The sequence below is a fragment of the Colletotrichum karsti genome (assembly GCF_011947395.1).
Source record: "Colletotrichum karsti strain CkLH20 chromosome Unknown Scaffold19, whole genome shotgun sequence".
Classification (NCBI taxonomy): domain Eukaryota; kingdom Fungi; phylum Ascomycota; class Sordariomycetes; order Glomerellales; family Glomerellaceae; genus Colletotrichum; species Colletotrichum karsti.
In genome coordinates this window covers 144494-164481 of record NW_024065919.1, presented here as the reverse complement: position 1 = coordinate 164481, position 19988 = coordinate 144494, and the positions used below count along the sequence as shown (strand labels likewise).

The window sequence follows — 19988 nt, the reverse complement described above, 5'->3', positions numbered from 1 at the left end:
AGGTTGAGATTGTCATCGGAGTAAGATATGATCAGCAAGATTTGACCAGTCGACAAGCTGACAAGATGGCCCACAACCCCTGACGCAACATTCACTCATCAAAAGAAGTCAAAACCAAGAAGGTAGTCTTTGAATCGACCGACGAATTACATGCAGTCTATATTCTGTCTCCCGTGGCTCAGAAATGCAGCGGCCGTCGCATTAAGCCTATACAACAGACGCTGTTGCCTGCAAAGAGAATCGAATTTCGAGTTCGTTGACGGCGTGAAAAATCTTTGCTTCCGTTATGCACCTCCCTCAGCAAACGCCATGCCCCTTTCTTGAAGAGGTGAAGCTGGGAACTGCCTCCAAACGCCTTCTACCTTATGCAGGGCATCCATCTTGAACGTTGCACCTCGAACTCCACTGTCTTCCTACTTCTCCTGGACCTTGCAGCTGGCGCGACGTGATCTTTATCGCTGCCGTGCTGGTAGTCCACACAAGCCATACGGCTTACTCGAAGAGAACATCTCCAGACGATGTGTTTCTTCAGAGCTCAGACTCGGCACCGTTCGTCTCAACGTTCATTGGGCTTCCGTTCTGGGCTTGCCGCTGCTGGCGAAGGCGTGCGTTGCCACGAGGTGCGCGGCGTCGAGGAGCTGGCCTACCATTGCGACCCATGCTCTCATCCTCCTCTTCAGAATCAGGGTGCTCCTCTGCGTAAATCCGCGCCTCATCCAGCTCCGTCATGTCATCCGGTCTGTCCCTGAGCCACTGCATACGAGGGCCCGACTTGGCGATTTCCGAGACGCGGAAGCCGTAAATCCTGGGTTCGTATATCCGGCCCGCACCCAGTCCCGGCCCAATGTTCTTGGAGTACATGCCGTTGATCTGTTCGAGCAGGTCGTCGTTGATGCGTGCGCCACCGCTGCTCAGGACATCGGCACCACGCTTGGTCAAGTCGTACTCCGGAAACGTAAGGAGGAAGAGGGAGCCAAAAGTACGGCCGAAGAAAGCACCGTCGACGGTCTGGAACCGGCTGTTGGGGGGGACGTAGACGTCAAGGCAAGCAGGACAGAAGAGCTTGACAGTATCCTCGCCAGGTATGTCGGACAAGCCAACGGGAAGTGTCCTCGCTTGGTCGCAGTTCGTGCGGGGGCAGCAGCCGAAGTGTCCCAATTCGTACTTCTCGCTCATTTGCTGAATTCCGGCCCTGGAGCAGATGAAGCGCTGGTGAATTAAGCCGTAGAGCATCTCGGATGAAGACTCAATCACGCTAAGGTCGCTCGCCATCCGGCTGTGTTGCCTTCGGTCGTGCCTAGGCCCAAGCCGATCTTGATCTCCCGAATCATTTTCTTCCTCGTCTTCCTCTTCCTCCTCCTCCTCGTCTTCGTCCTCCTCGGGTTCTACGTCGAGGATCATCTGCGCCAGGAACATTTAGCATTGACACGTCACGAGGCTGGGGCATTGGGGAGAGAAGTGACGCAATTGGGAAAAGCAAAAAAGACGATAGGGGGGACTCGGATTCGTACCTCAAGCGCCTCCTTGTACATGGCAACTTGGTTTTGCAGGCCCGTCAGGTTGAAGTCATCTTCGATGAACTCCTCCGAGACTTCAGCAAAGTACTCGTGGCCGAGTAAAGAGCAGAAGGAAGATATCCAAGACTCCGGGGCCCCCGAAGAGGTGGACATTTCGTCGAGGTAATCCAAGGTGGTGGTATTGACGGGGTGTCGGGTAGAGCAAGGGAGGTGTTGCGCGGGCCTAGCTCGCGCGATATCCGTCGGAAGGGATCGAGGTCGCTACTGTCCGTACGGGTTGGATATCTTGGTATCCTGGCAGTTGCGGCGCGAAGATGGCGGGGTAGGTTGGCGTCAAAGGTCAGACGCGGCGCATATCGAGCGCAAAGCAGAGCAAGGTCGATGGAGATGTATCGTGGACGGATGTTGATTTTCGCGAGAGATCAGACGTTCCGCGCGTAGCAAGGTTGTGTTGGGATATACTTTTCGGCCTGGATTTCGGTCAGGGCGAACGAGGTTGTATTTTGGGGGAAGCCTCTCAGCTTTTGCTGAACTTGGTGGGTGGGCTGTGGACGGTGGTGCCTCACGACGCCGCCCAGCCCGCTTAGAGAAGGAGATTGCGTCCAATCATTGACATGGTCCGTGCGTGACAGGCGCTCGGTGGGCGGTTCAACGTTTGTTCCGCGGACCTCACCGACGTAAGGCAGGGGTGGTAGGTGAGCTCACCGAGGAGCATCATCTTCAAAAAAACCACGTGATGCCAATTACTGATTTCTGGAATTGACAACGAAATGCGACTTTCTCACATCTTACTTACTTCGAACTCTCCCGTTCACAAGATTCGGCAACACACCATCAATGCGACAGCGATTGCGCCTGTTGGGTTTGCGACCCAAGCTCAGACCAGCAAGTCCACCTCAACCTAGATACTTTTCAGCCATCAAGCAGGTCAACGCCGTTGAATCTCACTTCGACTCTGTGGATATCGAGAATTTCAGACACTCGGCCTTCAAAGTCGGTCATCCTCAAGTATTCAAGCAGCCTCCGGAATCGCGCAACCACAGACCACTCCCGGCGTCTACCAAATGGTTCAATCAAGATGAAGCGATTCAGTCGCCGTCCTCGCAGCAGCAGTCCTCCATTTCCTTCACACCTTACATGGACCAATTTTCCCACCACATGTTTTCCTTTGAGTTGATGAGTCCTCAACTATCCGAGGACACGGGCTTAGTTGTAGACACCACCAGCCAATTTCTCACCTGGCTCGCCTCAAGTTCCGATCCCCTCGGCGCAGTCTTGGCGGGCATCGTGCACGCGGCATCTCACCCAGACGCCTCCGAGCCCAGGTTTTCATCCTTCAGCGCGCCGCTTCTGCTACTTCTGAAGGCAGCAGAGTTCAATAAGCTGCACGACAAGAAGCTGAAGCAACTCTACATAGCTCAGGCTCAACTACCAGATCTCCCTCAAGAACTCCAGGAAGATCTTCCTGTGCCTCGTATCGTGAGAGAGGTGGGCAAGGGCGATGTGTACAACTCAAGCATATGGCTCGGGCTCGAACCAACTTACACCCCTTTACATCGCGACCCCAATCCCAACCTTTTCTGCCAGCTTGTCGGCCACAAAATCGTCAGACTGCTTCCGCCATCATCGGGGGATCGCTTGTATCGACGAGTCCAGATGCAGATTCATCAATCAGGGAACAGCCGCATCAGGACGTCTGATATGATGGAGGGCCGTGAGAGGGTTGTTCTCAATACTGCTGTTTGGGGCATGGAAGGCCCCGAAGACATAGTAGAAGCAAGACTAGACCCCGGTGATACTCTTTTCATCCCAAATGGATGGTGGCACAGCGTGAAGAGTGGACATCACGACGGCCGACTCAATGCTTCTGTGAACTGGTGGTTCCGATGAGGCGGGTTACGTTTTGATTCGTGGCACATCGGGATATCTGTAAATCTGTAAACAAAAACCACAATGTTCTGCCAATGATTTCGGCGGTTTCTTTCGGTAGTCCTGGAAGTCGAATACCCTCGCAACCCAAGATTGGCGACTATAAGAGCAATGATTAAAATATTTTAGACTACTAGAAAACAAGGTAGGCACTGGAAAAGGTTGTTTGGCATGGCGTAATTATTCTATACTCTGCAGCTGACATTTCTAGTGAAGTGGTAGGTACCTTAGCCCTCTAAGGCGAAGCAATCCGTCCCACAATTTCAAGGCTTCTTCTACGTCATTTTCGTGCGGTAACATCCATCAAACAGACCCACTAAGTAAGCACAATAGCTCAGGGGTAGAGCGCTGGGCTCATAACCCAGAGGTCCCTGGATCGAAACCAGGTTGTGCTATCAATTCTTTTTGCTTTTCGCATCGTTCATGATTTTTTGTTCCTGGCGAGTTCTGATTCTGCCGGCGCGTGACCCGGAAGACTTTTCAACCTGTTGAACAATGGCTCAACGGGTGACACGCTTTGCCGGACTATGAGCCATGCGGCGCAGGATATCAGCTGCACCGAGGAGTCACTAACGCAGTCACAGGTCGGAGGAATCGTTGTCGATGAACAGCGTGGATTATCTCGTCGCCCCCTGCCTGGCGCGAACCATACACGGCATCCCGTCCTTCATCGGTAGGGTGAGGCTACTCTTGCTGACTCGTTCGGCGTCATCGACCCTCACACAGTCGAATAGGGCCGTGACGGTGGCGATGACCTGGACGGCAATGACCTCGGCCATCTTCTTGCCCAGACACGTTCTCGGCCCTCCATTGAACACAGGGAATTCCGACGTGCTCTTGTTGACCACCTTGCCATCGACGATCCACCTGTCGGGACGGAACTGGTCGGCATCCTGGCCCCAGGTGATCCGAGATCGATTCATCGCCCAGTTACACCATACGACGACGGAGTCCTGGGGGAGAAAAGTGCCGTCCGGCAGCGTGGTCGCCTGGACGGCTTGCTTGATCTCGAACGGTATCGGCGGGAAGATGCGCAGGGCCTCGCAGAAGACGGCGAAGGTATACGGCGTCGTCGTCGGGTTGCACTGCTCGGAAATGGTCTTCTCGAGGGTCTCGTCACTATCCGCCGTGACTCGGTCCACCTCATCTCGGATCTGGATAACCACATCAGGGTGCTGCATCAAGAGGTAGAAGGTCCAGGTGAGGGCTTGAGCAGTGGTATCTCTGCCCGCCGAGAGGTAGTTGAGCGCCGCGTCCGCGACGAGCTGTTCATCTCCGATCGCATCCAGCAATGATTGCACCAGACTCCCCGAGATATCATCGAGCCTTTCACTAGCCTCGTCTTTCGGTGTTGTACTGCTCGCTGGCTTCCCGGTTCGCGTCTTTCTGTCCTTGGTTGCGCTTGAGACGATTCTCTGGCCGAAGGACTTGACCAGGGAGATGGACTTCCGCAGCCGCGTACCGGTGACAAGTTCGGTGATGAACCAAAGTGGGTTTTGGAACCTCTCTGCGGTTGCGCCAGATGCGAAGTCAAATGCCATACCAAACTCATCTGCGGCGTGCATTTCCATCTAGATCCAAGTCAGTAACGTGTTCGGGCTTAGGTCGCGCCTTGCCAAACACACGCACATTGTAAGCCATCTTGCCCATGAGCTGAGTGGTGATCTCGTGGAAAACGCCTTGCAAATCAATCGCCTCACCACTAGCAGCCGTGCTGTTCAAAAAGGTCACGCTTTGGGATAAATACTGAGGCAAAGCAACGTCGGTGAGAACCCGCAGATTTGAAGTGTTGAGGAAGTTTAACCCAGCCTTCCTCTGGACCTTCCAAAGCTCACCATCGACGTTGATGATGCCATTGCCTGTGTCGAAGTAAGTAAAGATCAGACACGAGGTGGATGGAGACAAATTGCAAACCAAATAAGTCCCTGGACCGTCCTTTGAAAAACTCGCCCTTGGCAAAGATGCCCTCGTGCTTGAATACGTATTCAAGATTCTTGGGGTCACTGATGATTACACCAGGAGGCAGACTCGGGACTGATATCTGCAGCGTCTCGTAGCCATAGAGTTGTTCACACTTGGTGAACCACTCAAAGAGCTTCTGGCGGTCTCTGAGGAAGATGATCCCATTGCCGGCTAACGGCAGGGTATTCGGCGGACGCCTTGACGATCACGGACGTCAGCAGGCAGTCGGATGCCAATGATCCTCCGTCCCATCCGCGGGAAACCTTGGGTCTTAGGGTTTGGTTCATGACTTGCCTCAACGGGATGCCGTTCCTTCTCAGCTTCGGCTGGCCGAAGATGGCATATAATAAAACGCTGGCGACGCCGGCCACGATAATTGTTGGGATGTTGACAAGACCCATGCTGCAGTCCGTCTTCCACCTTGTAGCTGAGGTTATGAGGAGGAATGGCCTCTCTCCGCCCGCTTGGTGATGTTGGGCTCGTCACTGAGATGGATTCTCCACAAGATGTTGAATGATTGCGTGGACTGAGTGAAGCATCAGAGGAAGTCGGTCGTACGGAGGTGGCGTATCTTTCGCATTCGCTTGGTGCTGTGAGGGAATCAAACTGAGCCAGGGTCAACGGATAGATTATTGAGGGTGGATTCTTAGCACAATGCCTAGATTGGCATGTCATGATCCAATTTCAAGGTTCCGGAGGTCAGAATCTCGCCGACCGGCACCGTCCAGTCAGATCGGGGCAATTGATGTTTACTGCTGGCGGGGTCCAGTATCTTGCAGCTCCGGGACACACCTCACAACGTCTGTTAGTGGGGAGCTTCTTCCCCAACTCTCCTCAGTGGCCACACCACCCGCACAGGTATGAGGCATTGGATACCAGCAGGGGGCTACCGGCCCGGCCACCTCACAGCTCCCATCTTTTGGCGAACTGTGTGTGTCACAGGTCTGTCGTTCCAGCAAACGAGAGCCACTTCAGGGGGCCCCAATCCCTGTCCTGGAGCTGTCCCTGTCTGGGCTCGATAGCTACCCGTTCCCGCTGGAGCTTCGGCGCGACACCGACAGTACGATGCAAGGGACCCAACACTTGCTTTTGCTTCCTCCTCAACAAGAACCAAGAACCAAGAAACAAGTCGTCCAATCTATAACCACGGGAGTTGACACCACATACCGAAGCATCACATGTCACGATACATACACTTTTTGCCGAAACTCTCCCATCGCGAACCTGAAGTTATAGTCTCACGTATCTGCCACACGTATCTGCCATTCTACACACTAGCATCCTCATCGACGAGGCAGCTCAACACCAAAGAATCACACAGCGACGTCATCACGATGGCGCCTCTCGTCCCGCGATTCCACCTCTTCGAGATTGACGACCAGCCATGGTATACACTCCATCCTCCAAAGACCTCCAAACCTCACCAATTGCACAATTTCTGACAAGCTCTCCAGGTTTCCCTCGTTGATCCGCGGGCAGGTTCAAGAAGCCCTTCACGCAACATGGGTGAACAAGTTCCCCATCCTCCAAACCGCCTCTCCCGCAAACCTGGCCGCCCAAGTCCTGCAACGCATCCTCGGCCCCCGCCTGCCCTCGTACACCTTCATCGACTTCTGCGCCGGCTCCGGCGGTCCCACCCCGGCCATCGAGCGCGCCGTGAACCGCCACCTGACCGCCAAGAAGCAGCCCAACGTCGACTTCGTCCTCACCGACCTGTGGCCCAACACGGAGAGCTGGGCCCGCGCCGCCGCCAAGAGCGAGCACATCGGCTACGAGCCCAAGAGCGTCGACGCCGCCAACGCGCCCCTCGACCTGCTGGCGGGCTACCGCGGCAAGGACAAGAAGATCTTCCGGCTCTTCAACCTCGCCTTCCACCACTTTGACGACCCCCTGGCCAAGGCCATCTTGAAGAACACCCTCGAGACGTCCGACGGCTTCGCCATCTTCGAGCTGCAGGGACGCGACTGGAACTCCATCGTCTTGCCCGCCATTCTCGGTCTCGGGGTGTTCCTGCTGGCCCCTTATCACGCCTGGAGGCTGGGGTCGTTTTCGGTCCTCATCTTCACCTACCTGATTCCCATCCTGCCCTTTGTCCTCGTCTTCGACGGGTACATCTCGGCGCTGAGGACGAGGACGCCTGACGAGGTCGAGGCATTGATGAAGTCGTGTGGTGCGCGGACGGATGGCTGGGAGATCAAGAGCGGTAAGGACGCGCACATGCCTGGCCTCGGGTACATGAGTTGGATTGTGGCAGAGAAAATTTCCTCCAGAGACTGGTGAAGAAAGAAGGGGGGCAGGGACAGAAATATGATTACAAGACGACAGGGAAGTACGCATGTGGGATTCGGGAGATCTACACGAAGGAATGGTGGTGCATGTGATTTGAACTACAGCCATTCGCGGCAATGTACTTTATGAATGAGACATGGAGAAGAACCAATGAATAGTCACTCTATCATTGCACTAGTGACTTGGAGAGTTCCAAAAAGGCAAGTAGGCAATGCTCTGAATGGCTGTTCATAAATTAACGTGCTCACCGGTAGAGTCTTTTCCTTTCTTCCAGGGACCTCGTGTTCTGCGTCCGTCAAATGCTCGACTGGTATTTAGCTATCCCAGGTAGGGACACATGGCCGAACCAAGGGTTTACTTCACTGGACATTATCACTCTCATCGTCCGCGAGAGTGAAGCCCTGGCTACTACACGGAATGACCGGAATCGGAGCGAGTGGGAGACCTGCACCTGGCCCCCCAGCTTTGCCTCTTTCCATAGCAGCAATACCCGCACAATTCGAATTTGGAGGTTGTCGAAGCCCACTGGACAAAGTGCTCCTCCAGGACGTGGGTGAACCTAGAAAAATATTCTGGTTCTTCTGGACCCTCCGGTTTGGCCTCCTCGCCGCGGGGCGACTTCCGAAAACGACGTCGTAAGTCTTTCAACTCACGGGTGGGATTCTCTTGAAACGGAGAGTCATATTGAAGGGCGCTGCGGACGAGGCCCCCGATAATCGATCTCAACCTCTCATAGAATTCGAACACGTTATCGATGAGCTCGGGGAAGCCCCTGACGCTCCAGAACACGAATCCCATGCGTCGCCTCCATCTCAGGGCGATGCCACCTTGAAGAACGTAATCTTCCGAAATTGCGCGTGCAAGTCCCTGGCCCCATTCTTCATGACCCATCCAGCTCTCTACAGCAAGCCAATTCAGCTCTTCGAGACCGGGTTGTCTCGGAGACTGCTTCAACAATAGGCTCTTGTTCGCCGGCGGGCGTTCAAAAGTGATTCTTGTGTCGTACGGACCCCTGTTATTGTCGTATAGGAAAGGGATAATCATGCACTCGTAGAACAGCGGTTGAGTGTCTCTGCTTGTCGCACTTGAACGGTAGTCGGTCTCCACACGACGCTCCCAGAAGGCCGTAGTCCCTGGGCCGTCTTCGCTGAAATGTATACTGAGGTCGCCCAGCTCTCCGTCGAGGAGGTCGATGACGGGCATCGTTTCGCACATCTTGGCTAGGGCGATGAGCAGGCCGACGGAGCGGAAACTGCTGCGGGGGGCCTCGAACACGACGACTGTTTCCTTAGCCTCGTAATACTTGAGGACCTTGGCGAAGATAGACCACCGGTTTCTTACGGACCAGACCGACTTCCTGAGACGGAATGTATTAGGTGCTTCTTGCGCTTTCCAGACGGCTTCGATTCTCAGGTAGGATTTGTTGATGTCTCCCGGCCCGACGATGATGCTCAGTTTGTCGACGTTGACGAGACGTTGGCAGTCGGGCTTCCAATGGGGGATCCGCTGTTCTTGCCGGTGGCAGTGGCAAAGAAGGCGACGATGCGGCAGGCGGTCCAGAACCTCTGATCGAATCTGGGAACAGGTATGTATGAGGGCGGTGTAATCGTCATTGTGGCCCAGTATATCCCATATATGATCTCGAACCTCTTGCGGGAGGCCGAGTAGGCGCGGTATAGTCGACATGATGGGAATCTCTCGATTATAGTACATGAGATTGGTGTGGTATATTTCGTTGTGGTATATTGCGCAGTACAAGACGAACATGTCATTTGTGTCTTGGCTGGGGATGAATTTGCGTGCTTTTATACAACCACCTTTCGCCGACAGAAACAGGCCATTAAGCTTCTCGAAGTACCTTGCTGGTCGTGGCCAGCGACTCATCGTCGGCCTGGTAGCCATGGGGCATTCAAAAAGTGAGCTTAAATTGAAGATCAAATCGTTCTTTCCAGGTCCAGAATGATCATATCCAGTAACCCAAGACATCATGTTCAAGGTAAACACAAGAGATAAGAGCCATCGGCGCCCTTGCCTATGAATAATGGGTAAGTTAAGTTGTTTGAAGAAAGAAGGGACCGCAGCTTTTCTTCTTTCCAAATATCCATCTTTCCTTTCCCCTATATTGCGTCTCACCCATGCTCTGGTTCGTTCCCACCTGGCATGGCATAGCACTGCAAACTACCCATGGTAGGGGCTCGGAATTCTCATGCTGCAACGAGGAATCAAGTTGTAATCATTCATAGGCTCAAGCTAAGCGTACCGCAGTTGCGTTTCAACCCGTTATAAAGAGCTTGCTAGCGATATTTGGAACACCTTGATAAATTTAATACACTAAGAAAGGCAACATCTTACTATTAATGGAACAGACACCAGGGAAATTACATATACGTTGAGAACGCCTTCTGAAATTTTGAGAAGTGGACCTCGAAACATAGGCTCTCTTCCGTCCGCAACTCATTAAGCAATGTCATACCGAAGTATGCTTGTAACTCGCAGACACACAAATAACATCACTGTTCACAAAACGTAGAGGTTGCTTCAAGATTGCTTTCATTCTCAGATCTATCCAATGAAGCCCAGAACAGATAATGACTCCTGTTTTTTACAGCAAAAAACCCCATAGCCGCAATTCCCATTAGCGGCGTCGTGAATGTGTCGAGAGCTCGTCATCGACATCCCAATTTCCCGGAACCCATGATGATTAAAAGAAAACAGTGCTCGTGGCCCATCTCATGTCAAAAAAACACCCTTTGATAAAAAGCAACGCTGTACCTCTTGCATGCTTGCGCTTTAAACGACGGGGCCGGCCTTGACGACGTCCTCGGTCGCTTCGCTGGCGTACTTCTTGAAGTTCTCGTTGAAGAGGACACCGAGCTTCTTGACCTCGGTCTTGAAGCTGTCCTCGCCGGCGGTCCAGGCGGCCTTGGGGTTGAGGAGCTCGGAGGGGACGCCGGGGCAGGTCTTGGGGACGTTGAGGTTGAAGGTGTCGTAGACCTCGTACTCGACGTTGGCGAGCTCGCCGGAGTGGATGGCGTCGAGGATGGCGCGGGTGTACTTGAGGGGGCAGCGCTTGCCGCCCTGGGCGGCACCAGCACCGACCCAACCGGTGTTGAGGAGCCAGGCGTTGGCCTTGTGGTGCTCGATCTTGTCCGCGAGCATCTTGGCGTACTTCATGGGGTGCAGAGCCAGGAAGGGCTGAGCGAAGCAAGAAGAGAAGGTGGCCTGGGGCTCGGTGACGCCGTCCTCAGTACCGGCCATCTTGGAGGTGTAACCGGAGATGAAGTGGAACATGGTCTGGGCGCTGTCCAACTTGGAGATGGGCGGCAGGACACCGCGGGCATCGCAGGTGAGGAGGACGATGTTGGAGGGGTGCGAGTCGGACTTGCAGGGGATCTTGGCGTTGTTGATGAACTCAATGGGGTAGGCGCAGCGAGTGTTCTCGGTGAGGGTGCAGTCATCGTAGTCGACAACACGGGTCTCGGGGTCGAAGACGACGTTCTCGAGGACGGAGCCGAAGCGGATGGCGCCGAAAATATCGGGCTCCTTCTCGGCGGACAGACCGATGGTCTTGGCGTAGCAACCGCCCTCGATGTTGAAGACACCGCGGTCACTCCAGCAGTGCTCGTCGTCACCGATCAGGGCACGCTGAGGGTCGGCAGACAGGGTGGTCTTGCCGGTACCAGACAGACCGAAGAAGAGGGTGACATCGCCGTTCTTACCCTCGTTGGCGGAGGAGTGGAGGGTGAGGACGTTGTGCTTGATAGGCATCTCGTAGAAGAGAACGGTGAAGACACCCTTCTTCATCTCACCGGCGTACTCGGTACCGAGGATGACCATCTCCTTCTCGGCGAAGTTGATGGCAACCGAGGTGCCGGAGGTCATACCCTCGGTGTATCTGTTGGCGGGGAAAGAACCGGCATTGTAGATGGTGTAGTCGGGGTGGAAGTGCTCCAGCTCCTCACGAGGAGGGCGGATAAGCATGTTCCTCATGAACAGGGCATGGTAGGCGCGGGCGCAGATGACACGGACGCGGATGCGGTACTTCTCGTCCCAGCCGGCGTAACCGTCGACGACGTAGATGCGATTCCTCGTGTTCAGGTAGTCGATGGCACGCTCGCGGTTGATCTTCCAGACCTAGAATCTCACATGTCAGCGGTCATTCTGTGAATGGTGAACCGGGTGCGGATGTGGGTCCAGCACCGGGAAAAGCAGGAAGGTGGAACGCGGATGCGGATGCGGCATTGCGGGGGAAGGTGGACAGGGGGGGTCGGTAGAGTTTAGCGCAGCTCGGCTTGCATCGACAGATGCGGGGCCGGCAGGCTCGTTTTTTTTTCTTGGGAAAAAGGGGAACGATGAGGGGCAGCCCAGCCTATGACGACACGGAGTCGCAAACCGCACGCCCGACTCGACCAGATCCAGCACTTCGAACAAACCAGGGCCACATCGGACGGAGGTAAAGCAATCTCGATGATACCCCTCCACCACACGTGCCAATGCGCGTTCGCTTCACCTTTGCTTTCCGCAGATGGACCAAGGGAAGTGGAAACACGGCTGCCAGGTGCAGCGTCGATCTGAAACATGACGTATCCGTCGTCCACAAATACTTCGGCAACCCGCTCCAGTCTGACTCGGAATTGGACCAAGTTGCAGACTGAAAGACAAAGTCAACCCGTCATGCCTTATTGCGAACGACGGATGGTCGTGTGACATGCTCGCGTGTATGTGTGTTCCAATGCCCCATCTGCTTCGGCGAAAGGCGAAAGGCGCATGCGTGTTGTCTGTGTCTTTTGGAATGCGGTGCTGTGCGAAATGGGCTAGGCTGGTCGGACTGGGCTTGGCTGGGCTGAGGGCAGAACAAAGAATGCCGACGGGAAGCGCATTCGCAGCTTGGGAGCTTGCGGCTGCACCATGACTCGATTTGGAGTTTCTCTTACCTCGGGTGACATGGGCTTATTGACGGGACCCCACCTGGAAATGCATTGTTAGCAAATAGTTACGCATTCAATGGTCAGCGCCAGCTGTAATGCTGCTGCGCACCGACTCGTCATTGCACACGACACACTTACCAGATGTTGTCCTTGGAGCTGTCCTCCTCGACAATTCGCTTGTCGAGAGGCGAGCGACCAGTCTTCTTTCCGGAGTAGGCTGTGAGCGCACCACTTGACGTGATGGCGGAACCAGTCTCGTACACCTGTGATTCTTTGTTAGTCAAGCCGCCCGGGCATTGGAATGTCTATGACATGTGCTTACCAGAGCATCTTCGTACAGAGCGGGAACGGAGGGGTTAGGAATCTGAGTTGCCGGGTCAGTGGCTTCTTCAACGAATTCGGTGTTAATCGTCTTACAATGGCGACGCGGTCGTAGTCAATGTGGGCGGTCTCGTGGAGCTCCTCCTCTGTTCCAATATGTCAGACATGTTCACTTTGCGTGATGATATACCGTTGCAGAGGATCGGCTCGTGAGGGGAGGCTGTTCATACCGAGCTCAGTGTGCTCGTGGTGAGGACTGGATTCCCATCATGTTAGCTGGAATCTTTTCTTGGCAGTTGCCTGCTACCATTTTGAGCCTTGGGAATACATACGCAACACCACTGGGGTGGAGAGGGGTCTTGTTGACGTTGCTGACAATCACTGTGACGTTCGACATGTTAGCGGCTGAAGGTCTGAGAATAACGAGCAACGACTGGGCGGTGGTCGCGTGTTATATCAATGGATAGAGGGTCAAGACGCAAAACAGAGTTTGCGTCTAAGTGGAAGAAATCGGGTTGATTCCTTGGGGGGAGGGTGGGAGATGTGACGATGTGCCGCGACGAGGCGGAGACGGGGAAAGTGAGGACGAACTTTTGCGTAAATCTGCCTGGTATCCTTCTGCGAGAATCTGTGACTTGGGGCCCTTTACTGATGGATCAATGTAGGGAGAGGAGCTTCTCTGGACGGGATCCTTCATGGTTATAAAAGATTCTGAGGAGTGAAAGAGATCGGGTGTTGAAGGCTTGGAAAAGGCTTGGAGGCTTGTGTTCTCGTCCGCTTTCAGGGATCGAGAAGGAATCAGATCCACTTGGGGTAGGTAGTCAGTAGACAAGGCTGCTTCGTGGCTTGCTCTGACCGGAACCGAGGATAGAAGGGCCAGAACGGGGTCGCCCACTTATATGAACGGGCGCGGCTTGTGGAGTCGCGGGGGCGAGGGCGGTGATGCCACTGGTTGGTTTGCCGTCGCTGCGCGCTTCACGATATTATCTCGGGTGAGTTGAAGGGGAGAACTGTCTAAAGACCCTTGTCCGGGTTCGGGATAGAGGAGGAATAGGGAGAGAACGGGGTAGGGTAAGGGGATGTGTGAATAATGGAGGGGGGTAGGGGTGACGAGAGAGGGTGTACGAATAGGTGTAAGTTCGAGTTTGGAGAACGGGACATGTGGACGTGGGCGGTGCAGACCCCAAAGTGGAAGTGGTACATCTGCCGTAGTAAGTGACTTGAGTGAGGTGCAGAGTATCTTGGATTGCCTCATCGTCCCAAGATAACGAGGCCCGACCCTGTCATTCGTGTTTTTTTCGGGCCATGTTGTCGCGGGGGACCGGAGCAAATCGTAGCTGAGTCGGCGCTAGCAGGTTCCATTCGTTGGCAAGTTGGTCTGGATAGACTTGGATGCTTCCCATGTTGGCATTCAAAGTCCAAGGTTCCGTCCCGTATGTACAGGGTTGGTTACCTCGCAGTGGGACTGGACATAATTGCGTGTAGTCTCGTTGGCTACCTCAGCAGTCTGCAATTCCGGCGAAAGCGTGAGGTACACCGTATTTGCAAGGGAAGAATAACTGATATCCAATAGGCAGGCTGGCAGACCAAGGATTGGTGATTGATCTGTTCAGGATGGAGATGGAGGGGGGAGATGCAGATGCGGGTGTGTCACGGCGGAGAAGAGTGGGGCTTATCTCCCCACAATCTGCGGTCGCCCTCCGTACGTCCCCGTTGCGTCGGCTTGGGATTCCCGAATCCTGGCTAACGTCCAGTCCAGTCCAACATGGCCGATTTGGAGATTTGGAGCTTTTGGAGCTTCACTTTTTGCCCATGCCCCGCGTCGTCCTCGTTGCGGCGTCGGGAGCAATCTCGTCTCTTCTCTTACCCCAGGAACGTGCCATGTCAAGTGACTCTGTTCGCGAGATTCAGCGGTGTACGCCAGGCATGCTCATTAACATTTTCTATTATTTTGTCAGTCACATGGGCTCGTAAAAAAGCAGGCATGTACGTAATGACAACATTCGTCAAAGCGAGAACAGCCCCAGGGCAACGACGGCGATGGATCAACATTCAGCCAAGTGGCTGGCCCCCTCCCCTGCATGGCCGGCCCCACGGATGGATGATATAACTGATTGTCACGTTCGCAATTCCCCTATCTCTGAGACAGACGTTAGGCGTTAGGGAAAATGGGCGATGGAAGTTGGAATTGTGTGCCTGTTCCATTCTGCCCGGAGAAAGTCGGAACGAGCAGGTAAAGGTAAGCCTCTTCGCATGAAGACAACCAATGATTGGCCAGGAGGGCATGGGGCGCGGGGTAACTTGCACTAAATGCTCGGCTACTTTGGGCGTGGGAGGTGGGAGGTGGGATTGAGGCGGGGCTAAGCGGCTCTGATACAGCACCCGAACGTCATCTTTTTGCAACATTCGGGGCTGACTTCAGCAACGATTTTTCCTTCTCTATTTTTTCATGACTATTCGCTCCCGTGAAGCCCCGATAGGGACGAGAACTGTCGAAAGCAATTACGGGTTCGGGGGGGGCGTGCGGTTGGAAAAACGGCCATTCGTAACGAACATGGAATTTTGTTTCTCGCATTGCATTGCCGCCGCCTTGTGGACTCGGTCACGAGCTGTTCCTAAATCTTTTCGTGGACTTCGTTTCAGCTTTTTCTGCTTGACGCATGTCGAGAACCTGAGAAGAGACAGAATCAAGGTACCTTACGAAAGAGACCAGAGGAACGGCAGCCATGTGCCGGTCACAGAAAGCGGCCGGGACGAGACGAAAGAACGCTGGAACAAAGGGTTCAAAGAAACAGGCACGAGGAAAGACGGACGGGAGGGGAGAGTACCTGATGTTGCAGAAATGCTGATTAGACTTTCCGTGTAAGCGCAGCGCGGGTTGGAGATGCGGCAACATTTTCGAACCAGCCAGAGCGCAGCCGACCGCAGCAGCAGCAGCAGCAAGCAAGGCCCAGTCAGAAATGGCAGGGTGACATGGTTGCCGCGAACAGCAGGGCCAGATCAGACCAAATTCCTTCTTTTTTGGTCCTCCACCTGAGCCATGTCACCGGCCTGTCGCGAAGTCTTGGCTTCGCTGGGGGCGGGGAGAGATGTGAGATGCCATGGCTGGGGGAAAAAGACACACGGAGGGAGGGGCCTCGCGGCAAGGTACGGATACCTACGACGGCTACCTGATGGAGCACATCGGACAGGTCACAGCACATGCGTACGCCTACACTACGTGGTCGTCGTCTTCCCCTTACCCAGGAACATGGCCCTCGCATGCGCTACGCTACTCAGGTCCCAAGGGCTGGCTCCTCGCGGCGGCTTGTGGCGCTCTTACGGCAAGGTACGGCAAAGTACGGGTACGGGTACGGGACGGATACTTTGAGCTTCGTGGTTCAGCCTTTCAGCATGATGCTTTTTTACCTGAGCCAGAGAGCGACGCCAGACTGTTTGAGGCCGACTCTGACTCGGTCACGCGGGATATTTCCAGAGAAACAAGAAAGTCCTGTCCGTTGTCTGATGCATATTCGACAGTTGCCGCCGTCGAGTTGGCCCGAAAAAAGGGATTTGAATAATTATCCGGGCGGTGGGATAATAGATCACCACTACTACCACGGGCCGTCCGTCTTAATGCCTTCACCAAGAAAGGTACATGGACGATACAAGGCCCCAGGTACATGTTCGGCCTGTCATTCGCAGCCTGGAGAACATGTCGCGGAGGCCGCCCGAACTCTGGAGAGTGACGTACCCGGAGCGTAACGAAAACCAGTTAGCGCCACATGTTGGTTTTCAAACCGTCCAAATGCCAGCCCGAAGCATGCACCAAGCACGCCCGCAACCCAGAAGAAATACAATGCAATATGAAAAGGATGTGCACAATACGGTCACAAAACATGGAACGGCGCGCGCGGGCAAATGGGCTGGCGGCCCAAAACACCCCACGAAGTTCGATGTTCCCCGACTGTTCGTTGTGTCGCGGCTTTGCCTTTGTGAGAAAGGAAAAAAAAAGCAACACCCAGATTCCCAGTCCCAGTCCTGGGCTGGCTCCGTTAGGCCGGGGTCCCCTCGGCTCCGCCGCCCCACCGCCGATTGCCGTGGCCCGTTGTATCTCGGCTCCACAGATTTCCTGCCCGAGTGCCACACCCCTGTCATTGGAGACGAGAATAACTCGGGTTCTCCGACACCGCTGGGTGCACCCTTATCACTCCCACGCTTTTCATCATCGGTCCCGTAAAAAACCCTTATCATCGGGAACACTCGGAGGACCAAGAGTTCCCGGCAGTCACCTCGGAATCCTACAATCCTGTTTTCTCACCTACCAGGTCAAAACGTGAAGCCATCGTCATGCACTTGTCTCGTGGGGTTTGATATCGATATTCAGTTCTACCTCCCTATCTCCGTCCCTTCCCAATGCTACCTTACGTCTCCGTCATGCCGAGCCGGTTGCGGACCGTCCGCGTCATGCTCACGGCGATGCCGCGACCCATGGCGACGCTCTGTCCTCTCTCTTATACCGTCTCAGACCGATCTATGCATATTGGCCACGGCCCAGAGTTTTTCTGTATTCTCTTTTGCACAATGTCTGACGAGCCTGCCATGTCGGGGGAGGAGGATATCGACTTCTGAAGTGTTCTATTACTAAAAAGTTAACCCTCCTCTCGCCCGAAGTCGACTCGTGGTTTGGATTCATCCGCTGTGAACTTAAGCCGATTCCTCGGTGATCAGCTTAGTGATCTTGCCAATGGCAATGGTTTGTCCCTGGTCTCTCAGAGTGAAGCGACCCATCTGCGGGTAGTCCTCGAATCTTTCAACGCACACTGTTCCGGCGCCACCAATGACCTGCATACGGGCAATGATGCTGTCTCCCTTCTTGGCGTGTGATGGCGGCATCTTACTCTTTCGGTTGGTTCCCTTTTGCAGTCTGTGGAGGAGGGCCGCGAAGGTGACTTCTTCAATGGCGGCGTGTACGTGCAACACGCAGTTGAAGCCTGCCGTCAGAATGCTCTTGAGCTCCAGAATGCGGATTTGAGCCTCGAAAGTCGTAACGTTGTGTACCAAGCGCTTGGGCGAGCACAGGACGAAGCCAGGCATAACATCTTCTTCCTCGATGCCCCTGAGACGAATGCGCACCTGGTCACCGCACTGCGCGACCTGGGTTTCCTCTTCGGTCTCGCTGTACACGGCGGCGACGTCTACGCTTTGCTTGTTGGGCATCATGATGAGCGACATGCCCTTCTTGATGACACCTGCCTCGATCTTGCCCTCGATCATGGTACCAAGGTCGCGGTACTTGCCAGCAACGGCCATCATGAATGGAGCGTTGACCTTGCGCTCAAGGGCCTTCATGTTATCGAGGTACTCGAGCAGAGAAGGTCCGTCCCACCAAGGAGCGATTCCCTTGGGAATTCTCTCCTTGATGTTCATGGTCTGCTGAGCGGCGACGGGCAGGAAGAAAACGTCGGTCTTCAAGTTGTAGCCGGTGCCCTTCAGGAACTGAGACAGCTTGGTCGTGCACTCCTTGTATCGCTCCTCGGACCACTCGACGGTAGGGTCGTCCATCTTGTTGATGGCGACAATCAGCTTGTTGACACCCTGGGTCTTGGCAAGCATGGCGTGCTCTCTGGTCTGGCCACCACGCTCGAAACCGGTCTCGTACTCACCCTTGCGGGCAGAAATGACAAGAATACCGACGTCTGCTTGGGAAGCACCACCAATCATGTTGGGCACATACGTCTTGTGGCCCGGAGCGTCGAGAATACTGTATCGTCTCTTTTCCGTCTCGAAGAAACCTCTGCCGACCTCAACAGTCTTTCCCTTAGATCGCTCCTCCTTGGTCAGATCCATCACCCACGAGAGGTACCACGAGGGGTTACCGCTTTCCTGGGCCTCGATCTTGTACTTGTCGAGCGTTCGCTTGTCGACCATGCCGGTGCTGACGAGGATGGAACCACCGAGAGTTGATTTTCCAGCGTCGACGTGACCAATGAAGATGATGTTGACGTGCTCCTTGCCGTAGATTTCCTTAAGAGTCTCGTCGTCGACGTCGGCGGTCTGTTCTTGTTGGACAGCATCGGCTTCGCGGACGACACCCTTGTTGCCGCCACCAGAAGGGCTGGAACGGCCAGACGAGGGAGACGGAGAAGTCTTGCCAGACTTAGTGGTGGAAGCTCCCGTCTTCTCAATGGCCTTTGCCGCAGTGGCCTTGGCTCCGGCCTCGGCCGGGGTGGCCTCCTTCTTAGGCTCCTCCTTGGCGGCCTCCTTCTTCTCCTCCTTGGCCGGAGCGGTACCGCCGATGGAGAGCACCTTGGCCTTGGGCTTAGGGGCGTCACCGCCGATGCTCAGAACCTTGGCGCCGCCCTCCTTCTTTACTGTCGGCTGGGGAGCGGGCGAAGCGGATGCGGAAGTGGTAGCGGAAGCCGGGGCGTCGGCCGGGCGCTTAGCGATAGTAGGGGCAGGCTTTTGTGCCTGGGGCTGTTGCTGTTGCTGGCCGTATTGAGGGTATCCCTGGCCTGCCAGTCGTTAATATTGGTGAACAAGTGGTGAGGTCTGTAGATTCGGATATCATATATCGCGCATACCGTATTGCTGCTGGTAGCCCTGCTGCTGTTGCTGCTGCTGGTAGCCAGTGTAGCCTTGCTGACCGTACTGGTTGTAGCCTTGCTGGCCGCCATACTGAGGGTAGCCACCAGGGGGACCGCCATAGCCCTGACCGTAGTACTGCTGGTATTGCTGAGGCGGGTAGCCGCCGTATTGCTGGCCAGGCTGGAATGACTGAGCGCCAGGGGTAAATGACGAGGCGCCTGGGGTGAAGGAAGCTCCTGGGCGGAAGGAGCCAGCTTGGGGGTTTTGTTGTTGGTTGAGGTTGAGCTGCTGAGCCTGTCGCGACAGGTTGTCGTCCTGGGCAGCAGGATCGTCTTCCCAAGAGTTGAGGTTCGACATTTTGATGATAGTGACCTTCGGCGGGGCGTTCGGTTCGATGTCGAATTCGGAGGTGGGAGGTGAGGATGATGCGGTCAGAGGCTACGAGTGGGATGGGACGTTAGGACAAGATGCGCCG

The 19988-nt window shown here is 54.8% G+C and overlaps 7 protein-coding genes across 7 annotated transcripts; 2 read left to right on the top strand and 5 right to left on the bottom strand.

The window, feature by feature from the left end:
• Positions 1 to 528: 528 nt before the first annotated feature.
• On the bottom strand, positions 529 to 1670 carry CkaCkLH20_06410 (casein kinase II regulatory subunit; the record flags this gene model as incomplete). The annotated part of the gene is made up of 2 exons (XM_038889127.1): positions 529 to 1401; positions 1512 to 1670. The coding sequence occupies 2 exons, from the start codon at positions 1668 to 1670 to the stop codon at positions 529 to 531; spliced, it is 1032 nt and encodes a 343-aa protein (XP_038745425.1).
• Positions 1671 to 2354: 684 nt separating this feature from the next.
• CkaCkLH20_06409 (JmjC domain-containing protein) lies at positions 2355 to 3407 on the top strand (the record flags this gene model as incomplete). The annotated part of the gene is made up of 1 exon (XM_038889126.1): positions 2355 to 3407. The coding sequence occupies one exon, from the start codon at positions 2355 to 2357 to the stop codon at positions 3405 to 3407; it is 1053 nt and encodes a 350-aa protein (XP_038745424.1).
• A 656-nt stretch (positions 3408 to 4063) lies between these two features.
• Positions 4064 to 5809, bottom strand: CkaCkLH20_06408 (cytochrome p450; the record flags this gene model as incomplete). Its single annotated transcript, XM_038889125.1, has 4 exons — positions 4064 to 5017; positions 5076 to 5305; positions 5361 to 5605; positions 5709 to 5809. The coding sequence occupies 4 exons, from the start codon at positions 5807 to 5809 to the stop codon at positions 4064 to 4066; spliced, it is 1530 nt and encodes a 509-aa protein (XP_038745423.1).
• A 933-nt stretch (positions 5810 to 6742) lies between these two features.
• CkaCkLH20_06407 (uncharacterized protein) lies at positions 6743 to 7688 on the top strand (the record flags this gene model as incomplete). Its single annotated transcript, XM_038889124.1, has 2 exons — positions 6743 to 6795; positions 6863 to 7688. 2 exons carry the CDS (start codon positions 6743 to 6745, stop codon positions 7686 to 7688), a joined length of 879 nt encoding a protein of 292 aa, XP_038745422.1.
• Positions 7689 to 8105: 417 nt separating this feature from the next.
• On the bottom strand, positions 8106 to 9383 carry CkaCkLH20_06406 (uncharacterized protein; the record flags this gene model as incomplete). Its single annotated transcript, XM_038889123.1, has 1 exon — positions 8106 to 9383. One exon carries the CDS (start codon positions 9381 to 9383, stop codon positions 8106 to 8108), a length of 1278 nt encoding a protein of 425 aa, XP_038745421.1.
• Positions 9384 to 10487: 1104 nt separating this feature from the next.
• On the bottom strand, positions 10488 to 13343 carry CkaCkLH20_06405 (phosphoenolpyruvate carboxykinase; the record flags this gene model as incomplete). Its single annotated transcript, XM_038889122.1, has 7 exons — positions 10488 to 11831; positions 12632 to 12665; positions 12764 to 12888; positions 12948 to 12989; positions 13043 to 13092; positions 13177 to 13202; positions 13279 to 13343. The coding sequence occupies 7 exons, from the start codon at positions 13341 to 13343 to the stop codon at positions 10488 to 10490; spliced, it is 1686 nt and encodes a 561-aa protein (XP_038745420.1).
• A 4289-nt stretch (positions 13344 to 17632) lies between these two features.
• CkaCkLH20_06404 (elongation factor Tu GTP binding domain-containing protein) lies at positions 17633 to 19948 on the bottom strand (the record flags this gene model as incomplete). Its single annotated transcript, XM_038889121.1, has 2 exons — positions 17633 to 19440; positions 19510 to 19948. 2 exons carry the CDS (start codon positions 19946 to 19948, stop codon positions 17633 to 17635), a joined length of 2247 nt encoding a protein of 748 aa, XP_038745419.1.
• Between the last annotated feature and the right edge of the window lie 40 nt (positions 19949 to 19988).